The sequence below is a fragment of the Phasianus colchicus genome, chromosome 20, assembly GCF_987193195.1.
Source record: "Phasianus colchicus chromosome 20, bPhaCol1.hap1.1, whole genome shotgun sequence".
Taxonomy (NCBI): Eukaryota; Metazoa; Chordata; class Aves; order Galliformes; family Phasianidae; genus Phasianus; species Phasianus colchicus.
Genome location: NC_143455.1, coordinates 10,549,538 through 10,570,365, shown reverse-complemented (window position 1 = coordinate 10,570,365; position 20,828 = coordinate 10,549,538). Strand labels below are relative to the sequence as shown.

The following is a 20,828-nucleotide window of genomic DNA, read 5'->3' as shown; positions in this document are numbered from 1 at the left end:
TGAAAACAAATGTGTTTGCTCAGAAATGCCCCACAGCTGGTGGGGCACAGCCCCTCTGCAGGTGTCAGCACTGAACGTGCTCATGGGCCTGACTTGCAGTGTGCAGCCTCAGCCCAGCCCTGCTGCTGCACCGCCTCCTGCCGCCCCTGCGCAGGCACTGAGGGCATCGCTGCATCCATCCTGGTCCGCCTTCCCCTGCCTTCCAGATCTCCTCCTCTTGTTCCTCCCTGCTTGGTTGGTGCCAAACCCGGCTGACCAAGCAGAGTCCGTGGCATGGGAGCACTGTGCCACATGCATGGCCACGCAGAGCCCTCTGCCACTCCGTTATTCCTCAGTGTTACATAAATCCACTTTTATACCCAACCTGTGGACGTCACCGGAGCTCTGTCCATACCCATAACATCATTGTTTCCATGGGAACCAGCGTACTTCCAAGGGGGAAAAAGTAGGAGACTAAAAAAAGGACAAAGAAGGAACAAAATAAGACAAATATGTGACATATCCCAACGACGTGTTGGTGTAGGATGTTGTAAAGGTTTCACCGTGACTTGTTTAGGGAGCATTGCATAACGGTTTTGTCTTGGGTAATGCAGCAAGCTGGATCAGGGATGGTGTATCCCAAGCATCCCAGTGTGGATGTGGCAGGGAGCCCTGCTGTGGGGACAGCTCTGATTTGTTGTCTCTTGCTCGCAAGTGGGCAGCAATGGGGCTTTGCACTGCGGATCTTTCCCAAGAGAGCAGCGGCGCTCTCTGCATGCTGCATTTCTCAGGGGCGTTGAGGGCATTTCTAAGGGACAGTGCATTTAAATATGTGTATGTCTGGGGGTTGTGTGTATCCGCTGTGCACTTCTTAAGGGCTGCTGGGAGAAGCCTTAAGAATATCATGGCGCACAAGGATGGCTTTGGTGCGTGGTGTGAGCTGTAAGTGTTTGTGTTGATTTGCTGTTCAAGCCAACATTGTGCCCAATGGCACACGCTGGTCCTCAGGGCTTCCCAGTGGGGTAGCACAGCTCCTGCCCATGCAGTCCCAGCCGTGGGAGGGTCACCTGTTCCATGCTGTCACCAGATGTGAAAACAGCGATGGGAGCGGAGGGGGAGCAAGGTTGGGTGTTTCTGCTTGGCTTTCCCATGCTCGCCCATGGGGTGAGGAGGAGGAGCAGGGCTGAATTCATGCTATGAGGCTCTGGCCGGAGATTTGATTCTATTAATTGGTTTTCTAACAAAACAGTCCCCATATCAGTGCCAGCCCCTGGGCTGCCACCCCCCTGGGAGCTCATGGAGGGGAGATGTAGGGCTGTGCTTAAAAGCTCCAGCTCCCAAAGTTTGGGGATTATGCAAGGCACTCAGCTTGCTGCGCTCTTTTATCTTCATTTTCTCCTCTGTAAGCAGTAAGATTTTAAACCCTTCTGGTTACTGGAGAAAAGCTTGACGTACAAATCTAAAAGGCAAAGGAGGAACAATTCTGAAACAGTGAGGGAAATTAGAGCCTTGTCGTCTTTTTTTTTTTTTTTACTTTGACAAAATATCTTTTTCATCAAACTCCATGCCCTCTAACAGCAGCATCCTTCCTCTCCCCACTGCCTGCATGGCTGCACTGCGCAGTGCTGCCCAGAGCACAGTGCCTTCCCCAGGTGAGGAGACGCCCCCAACCCCACTGCCAGCATGGGCTGCACAGCCGAGGGGAAATGAAAGGGCAATTGAGGTGATTCTTCCCAGAGATTCCCCTGTTAAAGCGATCCTGCTTTCCTGCATAGGGCTGGGGAAGGTGCTGTGCTGTGTTGGGTGCTGGTGGCATTGGGGGACACTTTGCAGCTTTTGGGAGTGGAATGATGTTCAAAAAATGAATCAAAGTGCCACAAAATGTGTGGGGTTGTATAGGAATCATAGACCCACTGAGGTTGGAAAAGACCATTAATATCCCCTCATCCAACCACCAACCCATCACCACTGTGCCCACCAAACCAGAGCCCTATGGCTGCCCCATGGGACGCGATGCTCAGCCCTCCTCCTGCTGGTGGGGCACTTGGAGCTGGAGCAGGGAATGGGTTCTTATTTCCACCCATGATGCAGATTAATTCTGGGAGCACTTTGAGCGTTCTTTACAAATGGCAAATTAATGTTTTAGGATCTTAGTGCTGCCGCTTGCCTCTCCCCCAAAGGCCAGGCCCTGGAAGTCCCATTATGCTCTTGTCAAAGGCTCTATTTCTGGAATTGATGATGTGAATGAAGCCTCAAACTCCGCTCTCATTAACGTCTGCAGCTTATCCCGGTGTCGCTCCTAAGCTGTTGGGATCGGTGGCACTGCAGGGGAAGGCTGTCACATTTCAACCCAGTTCTCACATTGCATTTGCACAAAATTTTCCAGGCTTCATCCGTGCTTTCTGCATGTTTATCCAACAGCCTCCTGTGCCCCATAGGCCGTGCAGAGCACGGTGATGCACAGCGCCGTCCCCGAGCTGAGCAGGCGGCTGCCGCCCTCCAGCAAGGCCCTTTAATTCATTGCTGCAGAATTTAATCCCAACTTCTGCAACCAAATCACAGCAAACATAATGCAATATCTTCCTCTGTTGATTACATTAAGCTGGAGAGCTCTGGCTAATTGAATCTCGGGCTCTTGCCTCTTAATTAGCAAGGGTTGTGCTTAGCCGTGCGTGTGCAGGTGTAGCGCGGGGCTCGAGGGCGTTTGTTGGGGGCAAAGGTTCCATTCCAGCGAGAAATTGACTTCTGGGGATTTACATTCTCATATGCTTTTCATTGCTCTAAATTTTAAGAGGGAAGTGATGGCAAAAGTGCTGGGTATGTCATTGTGGCAGAAATACAGCGCTGCTGCTCATGGTGGGGTTCTAGGCGTGATGGTGGTGGGGTGGGTGACCTGGGTGGAGGCTCAGACATCCCGTGGCATGCAGAGGGCTGCAGTGATTGCGTCGTGTGTATGGGGTGTGGGTTGTTTGCTGAGCACCGCCTGGAGGGGATGAGAGACCCAGGGATGTGAGATGGTGGCCCAGGGACAAGGGGTGGTGGCCCAGAGCCATTGCCTGGTGCTGTCGGTGCGGGGCTTCCCAGCCCAGGTCCCCGCACGGCTTTGCCCCTTTGCTGCCAGTGCAGCATCCGGCACAGCACCTCCTGCTAATTGAAGTTTGCCTTTGTCAGCCCCTGGGCTCAAACAACGGCGGTACAAAGCCGGAGCCATCAGCATTTTGTGCAGCTCTGGAAATCCCATTAGCAGAAGAAAGAGCTTAACATTTCATTCAGCTGGAAAAAAAAAAAAAAAGAAGAAAAATAACCCCCAACCTTCTGATCTCTCAGCTGCACATTAACACTTGCCGTGTGCTCCCTTCCCTGTCCCATCCTGGGGACATTAAATCAGGAGATAGTGTTATATTAGGCCAAAATGCACTTGCCAGAGGCAGTGACATGCTGATAAGTGCCTCTGCATTAAAGTTGGGAGACATAAATGCCATCAGCAAATAGAGCCCCGTCACGCTCCGCAGGCGGTGTGTTGGGGGTGCCTGTTTGGGGCCGGGGCTGTGTGGCACAGCGGTGGATGTGGGACGGCCCTGGGCACACACGCGGGCTGTGGCCGCAGAGGAGGGCTGAGCTCCCTGCAGGAACGCGGCGTGCCAGAGCTCCATCTGCCCGTCTGGCTCTCCAGGCTCCCGTCCGACCCCGTGGGCTCTGCTGAGCCTCCTCGCTTCCGTGCCGAGCATCTCGCGCAGCCCTTGTCAGACTCACTCATTCTGTCATCTTGCTGTTCGGTGGGTTTTCCATTCCTCCTTTTCTCGAGGGCTGGGCAGAGCTGCGGGTGCTGGCGGATGCGTTTTGAGCCCCCTGAGCTGGGAGTGCTGCCACAGCATCCCGCGTGCCCGCGGCGGTGCCCCTGCAGGGCTATATTTGGGATAAACATCCCGGCCCATCGCCGCAACCTGGCAGTCGGAATTTCTCTTCCAATAGCTTATAAACATTTCTCCAGATTAAACGACCCAGATTGCCAGCACCCGGCGGTGACTCAGCCCCGTGTGATTGTGCAGGAGTTCGCACGGGGTCATCCTGTGGCCTCACCCCTTGGGCAGTGCGGGCGCACGCATCCACAGCTCCTGTGTGCCGAGGTGCCCCTGCTGCACCCAGCCCTGCCCCAGGGCTGGAATTCCCTGCTGGCACACCGTGCCGGCTCTCAGGGCTCTGCGGCTCTGCGCCTTCGCTCCGTGGTTCTACATCTTACTGCCCTTGGTGGTCTGGATGGATGCACGCACTCAGCACACGCTCTGCAGCAATGCAGGTCGTTGTGCCCAGGATAGCAGGGATGCACACAGCCCATCCTGGCAGCACGGCCCCAGCTGTGCTCCGAGTGCAGGGCTGGGCGCTTCTGGGCCCCTCGCCTGTTAGGTTAATGGCTTTGACAGCCTTAATTTGGGCTGGGAATGAGTGGTTCAATCGCTGACTTCAGGGGAACGCCCCTGGGATAAGCTGTGACATAGTTAATAGAAAATTGTAATGTTGTTAAAGTGCTTTTCTGTAAAATGTCAAGAGAAGAAATTAATGGTGTGGTGTTTTTTTTTTTTCCCTAAAAGTTTATATCGTTCTTTTAATTTAATTTTTTAATCCATCATATCAGCAGCGAGCGCTCCTGCCACGCATCTCTGATTTTATAGCATTTCCACATTTGCAGTAGCCTCTGCTGTCACCGTGGGGAAAATAAGCCGTCAGTTGGTACTTGGGATCCCAAACAGCAAAGCAGGGGAACGTAGCTGCAGGCAGCATCCTGCTGGGAGCAGGCATTGGTTCAGCACTGACTGCTCCTGTCTGCACATTGCAACAGGTACCAACGGGAGGGCAGGGCAGGAGGGGTAAGGAAACGCATTGGAGAAGGGAAGGCGTGCTTAAGTTTGAGAGTCATTTTATGATAGGCGTATGGCACTTAGTGCTTGTGCTGCCAATGGGGGGGTGGTTTTTGGGGTGTCACAGGTGGCACACAGCACCCCGCGGCGCGTCGCCCTCTGCCATTCCCTATCCATCGCACTGGGGATAAAACCAGGACTGTGGTGCGGAGTGCCGGGCTGAGGGATGCGGGTGCCCCTGGTGCTGTGCTTCCTTGACCGCTCCCCACGCAGCTGGTTTGAGCGTGTGAGCATGCTGGTGATCCTGCTCAACTGCGTGACGCTGGGCATGTTCCACCCCTGCGAAGACATCGCCTGCGACTCCCCGCGCTGCCGCATCCTGCAGGTACTGAGCTGCGCCGTGCGAGCGCTGCGCCTGCAGTCGGGTTTGTGCCGGCTGCCCCTCATCCCCGCTCTGTGTCTTTTGCAGAGCTTTGATGACTTCATCTTTGCCTTCTTCGCCGTGGAGATGATAGTCAAGATGATCGCGCTGGGGATCTTTGGGAAGAAATGCTACCTGGGGGACACGTGGAACCGCCTGGACTTCTTCATTGTCATTGCAGGGTGAGTGTGTCCTTCGGAGCCAGTGGGGCGGGGGCTGCGTGTGGCTGCTGCGTGGGGGTGACTGCCGGGGGCTGGGCGTCACAGCCACTGCCATCATCCATCCCAGCACCCTGCAGTCACTTGGTTGGAGGAGCCAACCAAGCCGCAGCCGCAGTGATCTCCATCCCGCTCGTGTCCCATGCTCATGGTTTGGGGTCCGTGCAGTCTGCCCAAGGGAGGTCAGCATTTCGTTTGAAGCACAGAGCTGCCTTCCAGTGAGGTTATTTCAGTGAGATGTGCGTGATTGTCCTCTGTTGTTTTTGAGGGAGAGCGACGGAGTTTGCCTGTTGGAGCGGTTTCCTTTCTGAGGCACCTGGTTCGAGTTAGGGCTCCTCCAGCAGCCGAGAACCTCCTGGCTGGGGCTGGGAATCCACATGAAAAGTGCCTGGCCCCCAGCCAGGGCGCTGAGCTGCTTTGGCTCTGGAGCTGCTCACCAGCCCTCCCTCCTCCAAGAGCCCAGAGTTACCTTGGGGAAATTGGCATTTTCCCCTTTTGATAGAGCTGCGGATCGAATTGGCTGCATTTTCCTGGAAAGGGTCCCCAAACCCTGGAATGTTTCCCACCCAGAGGGTGTAGCAGACGTCTGCCTGTGGCCCAGCAGCACCTCGCTGGGAGCTGGGGACGCTGCAGCATAGCCCAGTACCACCAGTACAGGGGTGTCAGGTCTCCCAGTGCCTCCCTGGGAACTCATTGCTGCAGGGGCCATGAGATTTCAGTTTCTTCTGTATCTCTTTTTCTGGCCTCTTTCCTGGTCAGCTCTGCCTCTTGCTAAACGATCAGCCTTTGCTTTGTGTGTGTGGACTGTTCCCATCTGGTCCCTGTCACAAGCAGTTCAGCTGACAGAGGATCGAACGGCTGAAGGCTGCTGGTCCCACTGCTCTGCCCCCACCTCCCCCATCCTCCTGCCCCTGCAGCGCTGCTGTCCTGGGGGCTGTCGCTGCCCCCACAGTGCCATGTGCTGGGGATAGCTGTGTGAATGGGAAAAGACACCTTAAGGATAGGACTGAGGGGGTCAAGTCCCACCAACTGAAATCAGGGGGAAGCAGTGCTCAGACCATTCCTTGGGGGAGAACTGGGGAATATTCCAGAGCTGAGCTGTAGAGGAGAGTGTGCACCAGAGTGATGTTCCAGTACCAGGTGCCAGAAACCCTATAAAGAGAGCAGTGTCCTTACTGCTGTCTTACATCAAGGCTTCAGTCCTTTGCCCGTCACAGCCTCCCCTAAATCTCCTCCAGCCCCGAACATCCTGGAAATAAAATGAGGCAAAGCAGCAGACCCACTTCTGCACCCCTGTTGAGCACAACTGGCTTCCAGAAAGAAAGAAAAAATTAAAATGAAAAAGGTGACATTTCATCTTCCTCCTTGAGAGCCCCTGCCCCTATTGGTGCAGAAGCCCTTCCTTGTATGTTGGCCCAGGAGGTGCTGGGTGAGCAGTGCTGGCCGTGCTGTGCTGTTCAGCACTGTTAAACTGTCCAGAGCCATCTACGAGCTCGTGGAGAATAAATGACTTCTTTGTGACAATGTAATGCAATTAGGACTAATTGTAGAGAGTGTGATGTCTGCAACATATCTCTGTAATTACAGGGAAACTTGCTGCAGATGAGCAGAGCGCTGTGTTATCAAAACTCAGCAAAACGTGATTTTGGCTGTGGGTTATGGGGAAGAGGGGAAAAAATGTGGCACACCACCCTGCTACGTTCTGTTACGGTGAAGGATAGAGTGTGCATTTGCAAAGAGCACCTGAAGGTCACCAGACTCTGACCAGTGTCTGCATTTCTGCATTCCTACTTGTTGGGGCCGTGCTCCATCCATCTCCTTTTGGGGCTGTGCTCCATCACCTCTTGGAGCTGTGCTCCATCCGTGCCCTGTCAGAGCGGCGTGGCTCTCCCCTAATCTGTGCTCCAGCACTGTTTGGTGCAGTGTCTGTTTGTGCTGTACTCGCTGTAATGGGGACGGCCCTCTTAAAGTACTTTCTTCAAGTTAAACACTTGAAATGCTTTGCTTACAGCTGAGAAGAAGCAGGGCTTGGCAGCCTCTTCTGAGCAGACATCTCTTCTTTCTCCCTTTGCTGCCCCAATGCTTCTGGTTGGGTCTGCAGTGCTTCCTACCCATTCTGCCTCGCATTGCCCGCAGTGCAGAGCACAGTGCAGACCCCTGCCTGGCCTGGGCTGCGCCGAGCATAGAGGGGCTCACTCAGGCTGTATGTAAAAGATGTGTTATAGTTAATGCACATCAGTAACAAAACTTACTCTTTTATATTTGTTTTTAATGAAAACAAAAAGAGAGAGCGACCAACGCACAGGACGAGTGAGATGTTTGACCTGTTCCTGTGGAAGCAGTGCTGCGGTCTGGGTGGGTGGCAGTGGCTGCTGTTCTCAGTGAGTTCTCCAGGTGCTCAGAGTGGGATTTCAGTTTTCTCTTCCCATGCTTTGTCCCTGAGAGCGGTTGTTCACAGACTCATGAACTGCCAAAAAGCGATGACAAGAGAAAGGCGTGATGGTGAAGCAGGGGCTGTTTCTCTGTAGGAGCTCCTGTAGAAGCCTGCTAAGGAGACGTGATCAGGTTTTTGCTTTTCCATCCCCACTCTGTTTGCACACCCATCACCGCAGCGCAGCCTCGAGCTGTGCTCTGCCTGCAGCTCTGCAGCTCTGACCTCAGCACCGGCAGGCAGGAGCAGCCTGAGCTGTGGCCATGGCACGGAGCTCCGCTCCATGCTCTGCTGTCTGAAGACAGCCCTCAGCCAGGCTAAAAAGCAGTGCCTGTGCAGGCCAGAAGGAAATGTCACCATGACTTTTTGAAGGTGTGACACCACAAAACATTTCCGTGGTCTTTTCCATGGGTTAATATTACCCACCGATCACTGTGCTTTGTAGACAGCAGCGGCTCTGCCTGCTCTGGGGATGCTGTGCTGTGTGGCTCGGTGTGTGCAGTGGCTGTCACCGCTCTTGTCACCTGGCTCCTGTCGCCAGCTGTGCCACGTCCCAGCTGGGGGGCAGCTCAGAGCCTCTGCATCTCCTCTAAATGAGAGGAAGCCCAGAGCTGTCCCCAGGCAGGACAGCAATGAGTTGTCCCTTGTACACCTTGTCTGTCTCTCTGTCTGCCTGTCCATCTGTCTGTCCTTGGAGCCTTCCCTCTGGGAGCAGCACACAGGTTCCACTGGCGCCTTAGAGCATCCCACAGCACTCGAGGTGTGTCTGGCTGTGCAGATGCTCTTTGTGTTCTTAGGAAGTCCTAAATGCTCTGCTTTCTCTCTAAGACACTCTGGCATCTGAGGCTCAGCACTTGGTACAGAGCTGTTCTATTTAGAACCAAGCATTTTTCTGCACCTCGAGTTTCCCCGGGCACTTGTCTGCGTGGAGCTGTGACTGTGCCTTCACGTTGGAGCAGAGATGACATTTGGGCTTTCTGCATGGCGGATTTTCCGTGCGGGGATGTGATGTGCTGGTAACTGCACCTGTTACCTCGCAGCACAGTGACATCCCCACGTCCCCTCCCTGGGTACCGGGACAGAGTTGGTCCCTCCTGTGCATGGCTGTGCCCTGTGGGCAGGGGATCCTGTGCCGTGGGGCTGGGGGAGCTGCGGCTGTCTGGCTGTGTGAGATGCAGGAGGAGAGGTGTGCTGCATCGATGCATGGGATGGGCAAACGCCGGCCACAAAGAGCAGCTGCAGCAGCAACTGAGAAGGCAGTGCTGTGTAAGAGCTAATGTGTAGGCTCATCTGAATACTCTGAGGCTGAAATGAGGCTCTGACCATCAAAACTGGAGGGAGGGAACCACCCAACCATCTTGGAACTGGAACTTGATAATTCTGGGATTGAATGAGTGTCCTGTGACTGCCTGGGCAACAGGAGCCCATGTGCTGCTGTGTGCACCTGGCTGTGCAGTGTACAGTTCCTGGGGGGCTCTGCGGGATCCCGGTGCTGCGGGGATGGGGCACGGCTGGATGTGAGATGGGGATGGTGTGCAGCAGCAGGCAGCCCTGGGCAGAGTCATGCTGTGGTGTCCTGAGCTGTGCACTGCAGCAAGAAAGCAGTTGTTCTAAGCTCTGCAGTGTGCAGGGACTTTCTGCCCTGGACCCTGTGCAAAAGCAAGCAGAGCGGGAGGGAGAGGAGAGCACTGCACCTGTGTGAGCTGGTGTGGGGCGTCCTCACTCACTGACTTTATTCTGATACGCAGAAAACCCTTAATTAATTCCTCTGGCAAACTGTCCTGATGGGAGCAAAGCCCTCAGTGAGGAGCAGGCACACAGTGCTGGGGTGATGATGTTTGTGCTGCTCCCTCTGACCGCCCCGCTGTGCTTTGCAGGATGTTGGAGTACTCACTGGACCTGCAGAACGTCAGCTTCTCGGCGGTGCGCACTGTCCGCGTCCTGCGGCCGCTCCGGGCCATTAACAGAGTCCCCAGTAAGTTGGGCTTTGCTCCTGCGGGGATGCAAACTCTTTGTATCTACACCCTGTAGGTGGAAGAACAGACACGGATGCTTCCAATCTTCTGCCGTAGCTGTACCAGCTCCCTGCAGTTCCCCTCCAACTGGGGATGGTCTGTGGTTCTAAATGCTGGCCCTCTAGAAACGGTCTCTTTTCTGACCTAAGAATGGCGCTGTTGGAGCTGGGGGTGTTCCTGTTCATTGCAGGGAGTGGAACCACGTGGCTTTAGGGGTCCTTCCAACTCAGGCCATCCTATGACTCTATGAACTGAGGTTCCCTGAACTCACCCAGTGCATAGATGAGAACAGATTGGTGTCACTTCTGTCCCTCCATACTGGAGGTGCCAGGACTCCATTTGTTTCTCCGGCCCTGACTCGTATGCTTAACCCAGATTCTGCTGCTCTTTCAATCAGTGCAGCACCTCCAGACTCCTGATAGCAGTGTTTTCTCCCAGCTGCTGAGCTGATGGATGGCTGAATCATCTGCTGCTGTCTAACTGGGGATGTAATGCACTTAATGCATTTTCACATCCCAGGTAGTCTGTCTTGGCTTCTGTGCTGCTGCGAAGGGATAGAAGTGTAAGGTGGGAGCAGGGAGAAGAGAGTCTTATATGATGATAAATGCAGTAACCACGGAAAGTCGTTTCAGTTAATTAGGAGCTGTGTGTGGTGGTTGCTCCCCAGTAGAGGAGGAGAAGGAAAACGTGACAGAGGAGATGACAGCAGCAGGAAGCGAGGAAAAAGTCTGAAGTATCAAAGCAAAGGGTGCAACAGTGAGACTTTCCTTAAATGAGAATCAATATTAGTGAGTGAGAGAATGCAGAAGATGGGAAAGAAGGAGAGAGATGAGCTGAATATTACAGAGATGTCAGATGAAATCAATTTTTTTGTGTGTAAATGTCAAGTCGGAGTCACCATCAATTTGTCTTTGTTACAGAACTGGCTGTTCCTGAACTTGTGAGAATAAACTGCTCGTGTTTTGAGGAAGAGAGAGGATTTAGGGTGGATGAGGGGAATTAGGAAGGGAATTTTAATATATCCCAAATGTGGAAAGAAATACAGATGAGCAAGGGCATGTCAGAGTGGGATCTGGGGAAATTGGCAATTGGCAGAAAACTTTCAGAGGGAGAGAGAACTTGGGGTGGGAGATGAAGGGTAGGATAGAGAGGGGGAGGTAGGTTGGATGCCCAGGAGTGGGGCTGGGATGGGTGGGGACTGCGGTGGGGTTTGGGACTGCAGGGACTGCGGTGGGGAGGGTGAGGAGAGCGGGGGCCGTGCGTGGAACAGCGAATGTCCCTCTTGGATGACCGCTCCCTTCACCTCAGGTATGCGCATCCTGGTGACGCTGCTGCTGGACACGCTGCCCATGCTGGGGAACGTCCTCCTGCTCTGCTTCTTCGTCTTCTTCATCTTCGGCATCGTGGGAGTCCAGCTGTGGGCAGGATTGCTCAGGAACCGCTGCTTCCTCCCTGAGAACTTCAGCATGTGAGTCTGTGGCATCCTCCGGCCGCGCTCCTCCATCATAAGCCCATCTTTCTGCGTGCTCCCCGCTCCCAAATGCCACCACGTCCCCAGCACAGCTTGCTGTGACAATTTGCCATTTGTGTCTTGCTGAGCTGCCCTTAGCCCTTGGCCGGTGCTGGGGAAGCTGTGTGATTGATAAGAGCCTCTGAAGAACTGCCAGGACAAAGAGCTCAGGCTTTGTAAATGCAGCATATCATTAACTGTGACCTTTTCTGCATTTGTCAAGGCGCTGAGATCTGAACCCTGCTCAGCAGCTGGTGGTGTTTGTTGGTGTGGCATTTGCTGTCTCACCAACACCCTCGGGGAGGCTGATGGAGCTGGTCATACATTTAGCAAAGCTGCTCAGTGTGAGTGCATTGCTCCAAACGTACTCCTCAGAGCTGACCCTATAAGCCCCAAATATCTGCCTTGCACACAGCAGGGTCACAATGGGCTCTCCAGTCTGAAGATTGGCATGGGGCACCTCTTATCCTCTCCATGCATCCCCGAAATGAGCAGCAGCCCTCTTGTAGGCTGTGCCCTCCCAGGACAGCCAAGAGAGTCATGCCCTGCAAAGCAAACAGCAGCAAAGCTGAGGGGCTCTGCTCTTTGAATAACTACAACTAAGTGATGGGTTTGGGTGCTGGTTAATTGAGCCAGAATTCCAGGGGTTTAGATGAGCTTTGAACAGCATTAAAGGCAATTCTGCAGGAATTAACTGGGCTGAACCAGGCTTCAAAGTGTCTTTGCAAGCTTTAGTGGGAGTCCTGGTGGCATTAAGGAGATGGATCCTTGCTTGGCACACAGCGAGCTTTGGGCCAGCTGTGGGTTATTCCATATCCCCAAAGGGTTTTTGCCATGCTTGCTATGGTGAGGCCACCCTTGGAGGGAATTTACAGCTTATCTATGTCTGAACAGGCACTGGGAAGGCACTGCTTTAGGAACCTGGGAGGTCCTTGCACGTGGACGTCCTCACGCTGTGCTCAGCATCTCCAGGAGGATGGGAGATACAGGAGCTTATGGTGACTGATTCCCATCTTACTGCAGCAGGGATGTTTCAGAGCAGCCCTGCTGGGCTAAGCCCTGCTCTCAGTGCCCCCAGTCACAGCATAGCACTTCCAGATGTAAGGAATCTCCTCAACACCAACAGCCCTTTAAAATGCAGAATAAAAGACATTAGAATTTATAGCTGCTACAGCTGTCACCATACCAGGCTGCCTGCACCCGCTGTACAAATCTCAGCCCTTCTGTCCACTTGCAGCCCCTACGCAGTGGATCTGGAGCGGTACTACCAGACTGAGAATGAAGATGAGAACCCCTTCATCTGCTCCCAACCCCGTGAGAACGGGATGCGCTACTGCCGGAGCATCCCGACGCGCAGGGAGGAGGGCCTGGAGTGCACCCTGGATTACTACTCCTACAACGACACCACCAACACGTCCTGCGTCAACTGGAACCAGTATTACACCAACTGCTCTGCCGGGGAGCACAACCCCTTCAAGGGCGCTATCAACTTCGATAACATCGGCTATGCCTGGATTGCAATATTTCAGGTGAGCTGGCATGGAAACCGTCCTGTGGGGCAGGGGTTGTTCCTCCCCGTGTGTTATGGGGCTGTGTGACCACACTCCTGAGGCTGTACATGTATAGTAGTAGTGTAAAGGTGCTGGAAATGGCAGGGAGACAACATGGTGCTTGCTCAGATGCCTCCGTGGATAAAAGCTTGGTCCTAGCACTCTGGGTGCAGGAGGACTGTGCTCTTCCTTCTGCATGTGCTGTAGTTGTCTTTAAGTCCATCTGGAAAAGAAGGGCTGAACGCAGCCCTTGCTGTGGGCAGAGGCAACATGGGATTGGTCTGAATGGGAGCGGTTTTTGGTTCCTCAGTGTCTGGCACTGCTCTGGGACCAGCTGTGGGTGTAAGAACGGACCCAGCCAGCAGTGACATTGCCTGCTCCCTGGGGATTGTGATGCAGCTGTGATGGGTTTGTCTTCCCCCTCTGCCTCACCAGGTCATCACACTGGAGGGCTGGGTGGACATCATGTACTTCGTCATGGATGCACACTCCTTCTACAACTTCATCTACTTCATCCTGCTGATCATCGTGAGTGGCCTCGTGGGGACGTGCAGTTGTGGAGTGGCCCGGAGGGGCAGGCAGAGAGCACAGTGAATGTAAAGGCTGCTCTCACGTGGGAGAGGTAGAAAACATGAAGGAAAGATGCTCTTAAACGCTGGTAGATACACTCGCTGTTGCTTCTAACACCTCTCTCTTTGTCCTCCACGCTCCCAACCCCATAGTTGCCTCCTTGAATTTGAGTTTAAAATTGGCAAATTTACCCCATCATGTTTTCAGATCTGGAATGGGGGAGGTTGGCCAGGAGCTCCCCCATATCCAAGGAGCCCAACAGGCGCAGAAGGGACATTTAGGGGAGGCAGCCCCAAACATCAGAGCGCAGGCTGAGAAAAGAGGAAAGGATTCCTGCCCACAGCCCACCCACAGCACAGCGTCACAGCACCCATCCACAGCAGAGCTGCAGAGAGCTCTGTGGGGTGGGCTCTGTGATGGGCTGCGAGCAGCAATGTCTGCTGTGATGGGGAGCTCGTTGTCTAGACTCCCTTCAGCATCAGGAGAGAAAAATAGGTGCTTTAGAAGGTGATTCATCTGCTCCTAAGGTAGACATTCAAAATAAATTAGATGCATTGCAGACTTGATGCGCCTATTTCTCTCCCAACTCTAAAGGATCATTAGGTGCCTCACTCAGATGTGGCTCAGATAAGTGAGATGAGTCCCCCTCTTCCTGTCTAATTGGCCCAAATCCAGCAAAATAGCTGAGCGTCCTCCATTGGGCCACTGGAGGGGTTTCTGATCCTCATCAAACCCTGATGAGAAGGCTGTTTTGTCTGCAGTGCTTTTTGTGGTTCATCTGTTAGCTTCCCCCCACAATGAAGGAACCCCTCACTCTCTGCATTCCCATAAGGATGGAGAAGAAGGGAAGCATTGCTTTCCTGGGTGCTGTGCAGTAATGTTGGTGGTGTGTGAGAACCCATTAGTACACCAGAAATTCTTTGTGGTCCAGGCTGGCATCTGCAGAAAGCAGGACCTGGTGGAGCCAGCCTGGAACTGGGATCTCCGAGCTGTGGATGCAGCCTGCTGATGCCCTTGCGTAACAGTAACCTGCAAATCCCGTTAGCAGGGGAAAGGGATCTGCTCACAAGCTACCCACACGCTGCCAGAAAAAACGCTCCTATCAGGAAGGCTCAGCACATTCATCGTAATGCCACTAATTGCAATAATTACAACTGCCGTCTGCGGAGAGAGAAAAACACCCTCTTAAAAGAGCAAAAGCTTTTTGTCAAAATAATCTCCTCCTGCCTTTGATCTCTGACGTCCTCCGCGGAGCCCTGGCGTGGGAGTCCTGGGGGTCGGGGCCCTTACTGGGGTCCGTGTTCCTGGTGACGTGGGACCAGGCAGGGCTGTGGGGTGGGAGTGGCTGGGGCTGATGGCTCCCATCCCCGTAGGTGGGCTCCTTCTTCATGATCAACCTCTGCCTGGTGGTGATAGCCACGCAGTTCTCCGAGACGAAGCAGCGCGAGAGCCAGCTGATGAAGGAGCAGCGGGTGCGCTACCTGTCCAACGCCAGCACCCTGGCCAGCTTCTCAGAGCCGGGCAGCTGCTACGACGAGCTCCTCAAGTACCTGGTGTACATCGCCCGGAAGGGCAGCAAGCAGCTGGTGGAGCTCTACCGGGTGGCGGGCGTGAGGATGGGCTTCCTGACCAGCCCTGCCAGCAAAACGGGGGCTGAGCGGCACGCTGGCAAGCGTCGCTCCAGGAGAAGGTCCTCGGTGCACCACCTCATCCACCACCACCACCACCACCACCACCACTACCACCTGGGCAATGGCAACCTGCGGGCGCCCCGCGCCAGCCCGGAGATCAGCGACGTGGACACCGGCTCTCTCCACAACGGGACCAACCGGCTGATGCTTCCCCCATCGGCCCCAAGCCCCCACATGGCTCCCACCGCCACGGCCGGCGGCACTGAATCCATCCATAGCATCTACCACGCCGACTGCCACGTGGAGCCGGTGCGCTGCCGGGCGGCCCTCCCGCAGCCGAGCCCAGAGGACGTCCCCAGGAGCGTGGTGATGGGCAGCAAGGTGTACCCCACAGTGCACCCCAGCACCTCCCATGAGGTGCGGAAGGAGAAGAGCCTGGGGGAGGCAGCAGTGGGGGCAGGCAGCAGCACGCTGAGTGGGCTGAACATCCCACCTGGGCCCTACAGCACCATGCACAAGCTGCTGGAGACGCAGAGCACGGGTGAGTGCGGGGCTGGGGTCAGCACGGGGCTGTGGAGTGGAAATGGGAGCTCCCTCCTCATTCTTTTCTCTTTCCATTATACCTTTCCAGGATTCCTTTCAGTCCACGTTACAGATAAAGGTGATGGATTTCGAGGTGAGGCCAATGGGAATCTTCCAACCAACCCAATGCATCTCAGCCCAAACCAGGAGGGAGGTTTCAACCAATCCAAGGGAAATGATTGTTTGTAATGAACCCATTCTCTTTCTCTTCCCGATCTCCTCCCAGTATGCTTTTTTTTCTGTGATCAGAGGGTCCACTCCCCGCATCCCTGTGTTCCCCACATCCTTTCACTCCCCGGCTCAGGAAGACTGAAGTGGCATCAGGAATGATGTGCAGCTTTCCCAAAGCCGGGGTTTGACACCTTTCCTGCAAGGTGCTCATTCCCCTTCCACATTTTGAGCTTTCTCAGCATTAGCCAACTGAGCTCAAATGCATTTAGCCTCCAAGAAGTGTTTCCAGGCCAGGCTTTCTCAGGCAGCTGATGCCATCCCTCCCCCACCACTTGAACCTTGACCTTGAACACTGCAGGATTTGGCCTTTCCAGGCAGGGATGTGTGCAGGGAAGGGCACATCTCATCATCCCAGAGCCCATCCCCAGATCTGGGCTCTGAGCTGCTGCAGCTCTGTGTTTGCGTTGGTGCTGCTGCATAGATTTCTGCCGCTGGTGCTGGGGAGAAAGTCCCACTGCTGCTGTCATCCCAGGAGCCACCTGGCAGCTGGGAGCGGGGGGAAGCTGGGGATTTTGGAGCATCTGCAACCAGTGGGAGCAGGAAGGGAGTTCTGCTGGTGGCGAAGCTTCTGCTAATTGCAGCACCCTGTGCCAGGGCTGTGGGAGATGATTGCTTTCTACAGGCTGTCATGGCCCATTGTATTGAGTGCAATATTTTGCTATCATTGTGCATAGGGAATTGCTCCTGTCCTGGCTAATGGGCTGCCCTCCCCTAAATGTTGTCATTGCAGGTCCCTGCCCAAGCTCCTGCAAGATTGCCAGCCCCTGCACCAAGCTGGACGGCAGCTCCCGCAGCGCCGAGAGCTGCCCCTACTGCCTGAAGGCATTGGCCAACGAGGCCGAGCAGACAGACAACGAGACGGACTCGGACAGCGAGGGTGTGTACGAGTTCACACAGGATGCCCACTACAGCGACCAGCGGGACCCGCAGCGCGGCCGAGCCTGGGCCAGGAGCAGCAGCCGCGTGCTGGCCTTCTGGCGTGTGGTGTGCGAGACCTTCCGGAAAATCGTGGACAGCAAATATTTCGGCCGTGGAATCATGGTGGCCATCCTCATCAACACGCTCAGCATGGGCATCGAGTACCACGAGCAGGTGAGCTGGCTGCCCTCTCTCCATCCTGCATCCTTCATCCCACATCCCAGGGATGCTCAGCTCCGTGCTGGCACCACAGCCATGTGGCAGCTGGGGTCAGTGCAGCCGCAGACAGAAGGTCTATTGAATTTACCATCCTGGGGGAGGAAGTGACAAATGCCTTCAGCTCCCTGGTGAGCGCTCCAGCAGCAGTGTGATGAATCCAAAATAGACTCATCGCAGGCTGTTCCTCCACTCTATTAGTGCAGTCCTTGCAGGCAAGAGGCGGCTGTGCCCCTGCCGAGCTTTTCCCTGTATATTGTCATTAAGAAAAGAGGTTGCCACTCTCGAGTGTCTCCATAGGGATGACAAGCTCTTCTCCCAGAAGGCACCATCTGGTCCCTTTTGTGGCTGCGTGCGTGGATGCATTGCTCCCCTACCCTGAGCCCCATGGACGCTGCACGGGATGGGTTGGGCTGGTTCCTGCAGGTGTGTGCTTTGTGCTGGGGAAGACATGACCCTGCGTGCTGAGATGCTGCACAACCCTGCTGTATGCATGTTGGTGCTCGGCCCCAGCAGCTGCGTGGAGTGCTGGGGCTGTCCCTGCCACGGCCATCCCTGTTCCATGCCAGCCCCTTGTGGGAACCTCCTGCATCTCGAGTCACTGTTGTTTATTCCCCATTCTGGCACATTTTGCACTTGCTGCATGTGGAGACGTTCCCTCCCTGCCCACAGTGCTGGTGGTGGTGGCTGCAGAGTGGCTCCAAATCCTGTGTCCTCCTATGGCATTAATGCCTCAGTGCCTGAACGCCAGGGAGACTCGGATGTGCTAAATGTGTCCCTTCAAACCAGCGCCTTCCCCGTGACGTCCTAATGCGGTCTGGCTGGCTAACCTTTGTTTTCAGCATGCATTAGTAGCTGTGCTCCTGTAGTCCCACAGGTAGGGAGCCACTCATCATAGGGATGCTTACAGAGCTGCAGGGGAACCTTCCATGAGTCCATGTTTGTTTAGTAATAAAGCTCATCTCCTGGGAACCTGCAGGGAGACGGCTTACAGAAACTGATAACAGTTTGTATTTCTCCTCTGAGTGCACGGAAAGTGACAGCAGGTCTGCTGTGCTGGGATTGTCCAGGGGTGGGAGGCCTATGCTGGTCTCCCATTCAGCATTTCAGGAAGTGCTGCTGCAGGCTACTGCTGTGCTCATGGGAACTGTCCTGCTGGGATGGAGGGATGGTTGGGATGGGATGGATGGATGGATAGGTGGATAGGTGGATGGGATGAGTGCTGGGAGGGAGGGATGGAGGGATGGAGGGATGGATGGATGGATGGAGTGGTTAGGCTCCTGGCTTGTTGCCTCAAGGGCAACAATGCAAGTCCTTAATTCTTTGTCTTGGAGAAAATCCTGGCCTTTGCCCCACCAGCAGTGTGCCCTGGCAGGCAGGTAGATGGCAAAAGGCAGATTTTTGTGGTGGTTTTCTGGTAACAAGGTGAAGGAAGCGGATGTGCGTGGGGGACTCCAGATCCTGTGGGTGGTTGCTTTCTCTGACAGTATTTTGAAGCTACTACTGTTCCAGATTCCTTTCTCCCAGGCACTCAGTGCATAGCTGAGCCTGTTTTTATTAGTTCATCTGCTTAGAGTGGCGGCAGAGAACAGAGAGGTGTTTTTCTGTTAACTTGAGAAGCTTATAGTCTGCAGTTTCATAATCTGACAGTTATGAGAGCAGGAATTGGAGTGGAGAAATGCTGGGCCAGGCCTTTCTGCAGGGATGATAAACACTGAAACATGAGATTTTTCTTTTATAAGAGACCTTCCTAAATGTGCAGGTATCAGCCTCACCAAATTTATCTTCATTGGGTGATTGTTTGCAGAGAGGTGATGGGGCTCAAAGAGTACTTGACTCTGTGAATTTCTATATTAATCTCTCTGCTTATTTAATGAATATTTACCTTTTCTGTTTTGTTTTGTTTGTTTTTTACGCAAGGCAGCCCTGGGCACACCAAGCTATGTTAGGATAAATTCTTTCAGGACATGTTTTATGATGCCCTGTCAGAAGCATTGTGTTGCTCACCAGCACGGTGCTGGAGGGGAGAGGATACTCCAGCAGCTGTGTGCTGTGGGAGGGGTGGGCTGGGCTGGGCTGGGCTGGTTCTGTGCGATCCCAGCAGTGTTGGGTAGGATCCAGCAGTTCTGGGACCAGCAGAACATCCAGGTGCTGGTCAGCTGAGGTCCCCACCACAGCTGAGAAGTGAGCTCCTCTGGAGGCTTTGCATCCCGCCTTCGCATCCAGAAGGGCCCTGCTTCGTCCTGGAAGGCTGGGACAGTCCTCACAGCCTCTTGTGTAGCTGACACCACCCAAGGGCGGTCAGCTGGGATATTTAGGAAGACGGCAACAGCCTGAAAGCTTACTGAAATCAATGGGAACCAGGGGGGGTTGAAAACACTGCTCCCCACCTGCTCCTGCTGTTTGCTTGTATTCTTCCATCAGTCATCCAGGCCAAGATGAGCACCCTGGTCCTCATCCCAAGGGCTTCACCCCCCGCTCCCCCCCTCAGAACCTCCAATCCGAAACCTCACCTCTATAGATCACCCTACAATCACATCATTACAACAGCCATTTCCCCAGGAGCTGGGTTTCCTCCAAGCTCCTTCAGACACCGCTGGGCAGCACCCTGGCTGACTGCATCACCCGGCGTGGGGCCGCTTCTACGTGGCTCCGGTGTGTGTGTGAGCACGGGGCGCAGCTGGCAGGGCGCAGTGATGTGGGCAGGCTGTGCAGCCCCCCTGCCGCCGGCTGTGCCTCTGCCATGGGAGGAAGGCAGAGGTCCGAGCAGTGGCAGCGCTCAGCGCATCGCTGCTGCTGGGCAGCGGTGTGAAATTTTCCATCAGGGAACGACAAGCAGATTGCTGCGGATTATTGATGTGACTGCTAAAGAGCTTGTTTTTCTACGGAGCTGAAGCGAAATGCAGGTAGAAACTGTTAGCTTTGGGTAGGGAAATAGAAAGGTGATTTCAGGGTAGGCTCTGGGGGATTTTAAGTACGCTGCTGAACCAATCGACTGATTCGCCTTAGGGAAGCTGAGTCTCCGCAGCGATGCCGGGGCTTTGCAAAAGCTTGTTCTGCCATAGTGCAGGAGCAAAATGTGCTGCTCAACCAGAGGGCTCCTGCGCTGCGCTCCCCCCGGCCCTGGCGCTGAGCCAGGCTGCACTCCACAATGTGCTGCTTTCCTTTCTGTCAAACCCTTCCTTGGAGTGAAATGCAGAGGCTTAGCGCAAGGCGTGATGCTGAACTTCTCAGCAGGGGAAAGAATTCGGTGAGAGCTTCCTGAAGGAAGGGCTCGGGGTTTTGTTTTTGTTTTTAAAATCTGGTTCGCATTGAGCTGCCTGGCTGTTCCGATTTTCCTTGTCTGAACTCGCTCGGTATGAACTATTCCCCACATCCCCGTTTGTTTGAATAGCACTTGAATTTCAGCCGCTGTCTCTGCGGCGTTTCACCATTGTAATGAGAAGGAGCCATGGTCCCAACCCAAGGGTCCTCCCCGGCCTCTCCAAAGCCGCAGAGGCCACAGTGTGGGGGTTTGGATCTCGGCAGAACCAAACCTGTGGGCTGTGGGAAGGAAGAGGAAATCATTCAGACCTCTACAGACACTTTTTTTTTCCAATTTTTGAAAGCACATTGGAGGGGTGACAAGGGGGAATGGCTTTTTGGGACAGCATCCAGGGAGAGCAGCTCACGGCAGCGGGAGGCCGTTCTCAGAGGGAGG

At 54.4% G+C, this 20,828-nt stretch overlaps 1 protein-coding gene across 13 annotated transcripts in view; it reads left to right on the top strand.

The window, feature by feature from the left end:
* Positions 1-20,828, top strand: part of CACNA1G (calcium voltage-gated channel subunit alpha1 G) — a 105,061-nt gene that overhangs the window by 19,076 nt on the left and 65,157 nt on the right. For 12 of the 13 annotated variants that reach the window (XM_090122092.1, XM_090122085.1, XM_090122091.1 and 9 more), the window contains exons 2-10: positions 5,109-5,220; positions 5,305-5,438; positions 9,783-9,880; positions 11,229-11,388; positions 12,668-12,959; positions 13,416-13,508; positions 14,924-15,722; positions 15,813-15,857; positions 16,725-17,086. In XM_090122092.1, the coding sequence (XP_089978218.1) occupies positions 5,109-5,220; positions 5,305-5,438; positions 9,783-9,880; positions 11,229-11,388; positions 12,668-12,959; positions 13,416-13,508; positions 14,924-15,722; positions 15,813-15,857; positions 16,725-17,086 (2,095 nt within the window). Of the gene's footprint in view, positions 1-5,108; positions 5,221-5,304; positions 5,439-9,782; positions 9,881-11,228; positions 11,389-12,667; positions 12,960-13,415; positions 13,603-14,923; positions 15,723-15,812; positions 15,858-16,724; positions 17,087-20,828 lie in introns of those variants that run through there. The other variant, XM_090122089.1, reaches the window with a different exon arrangement.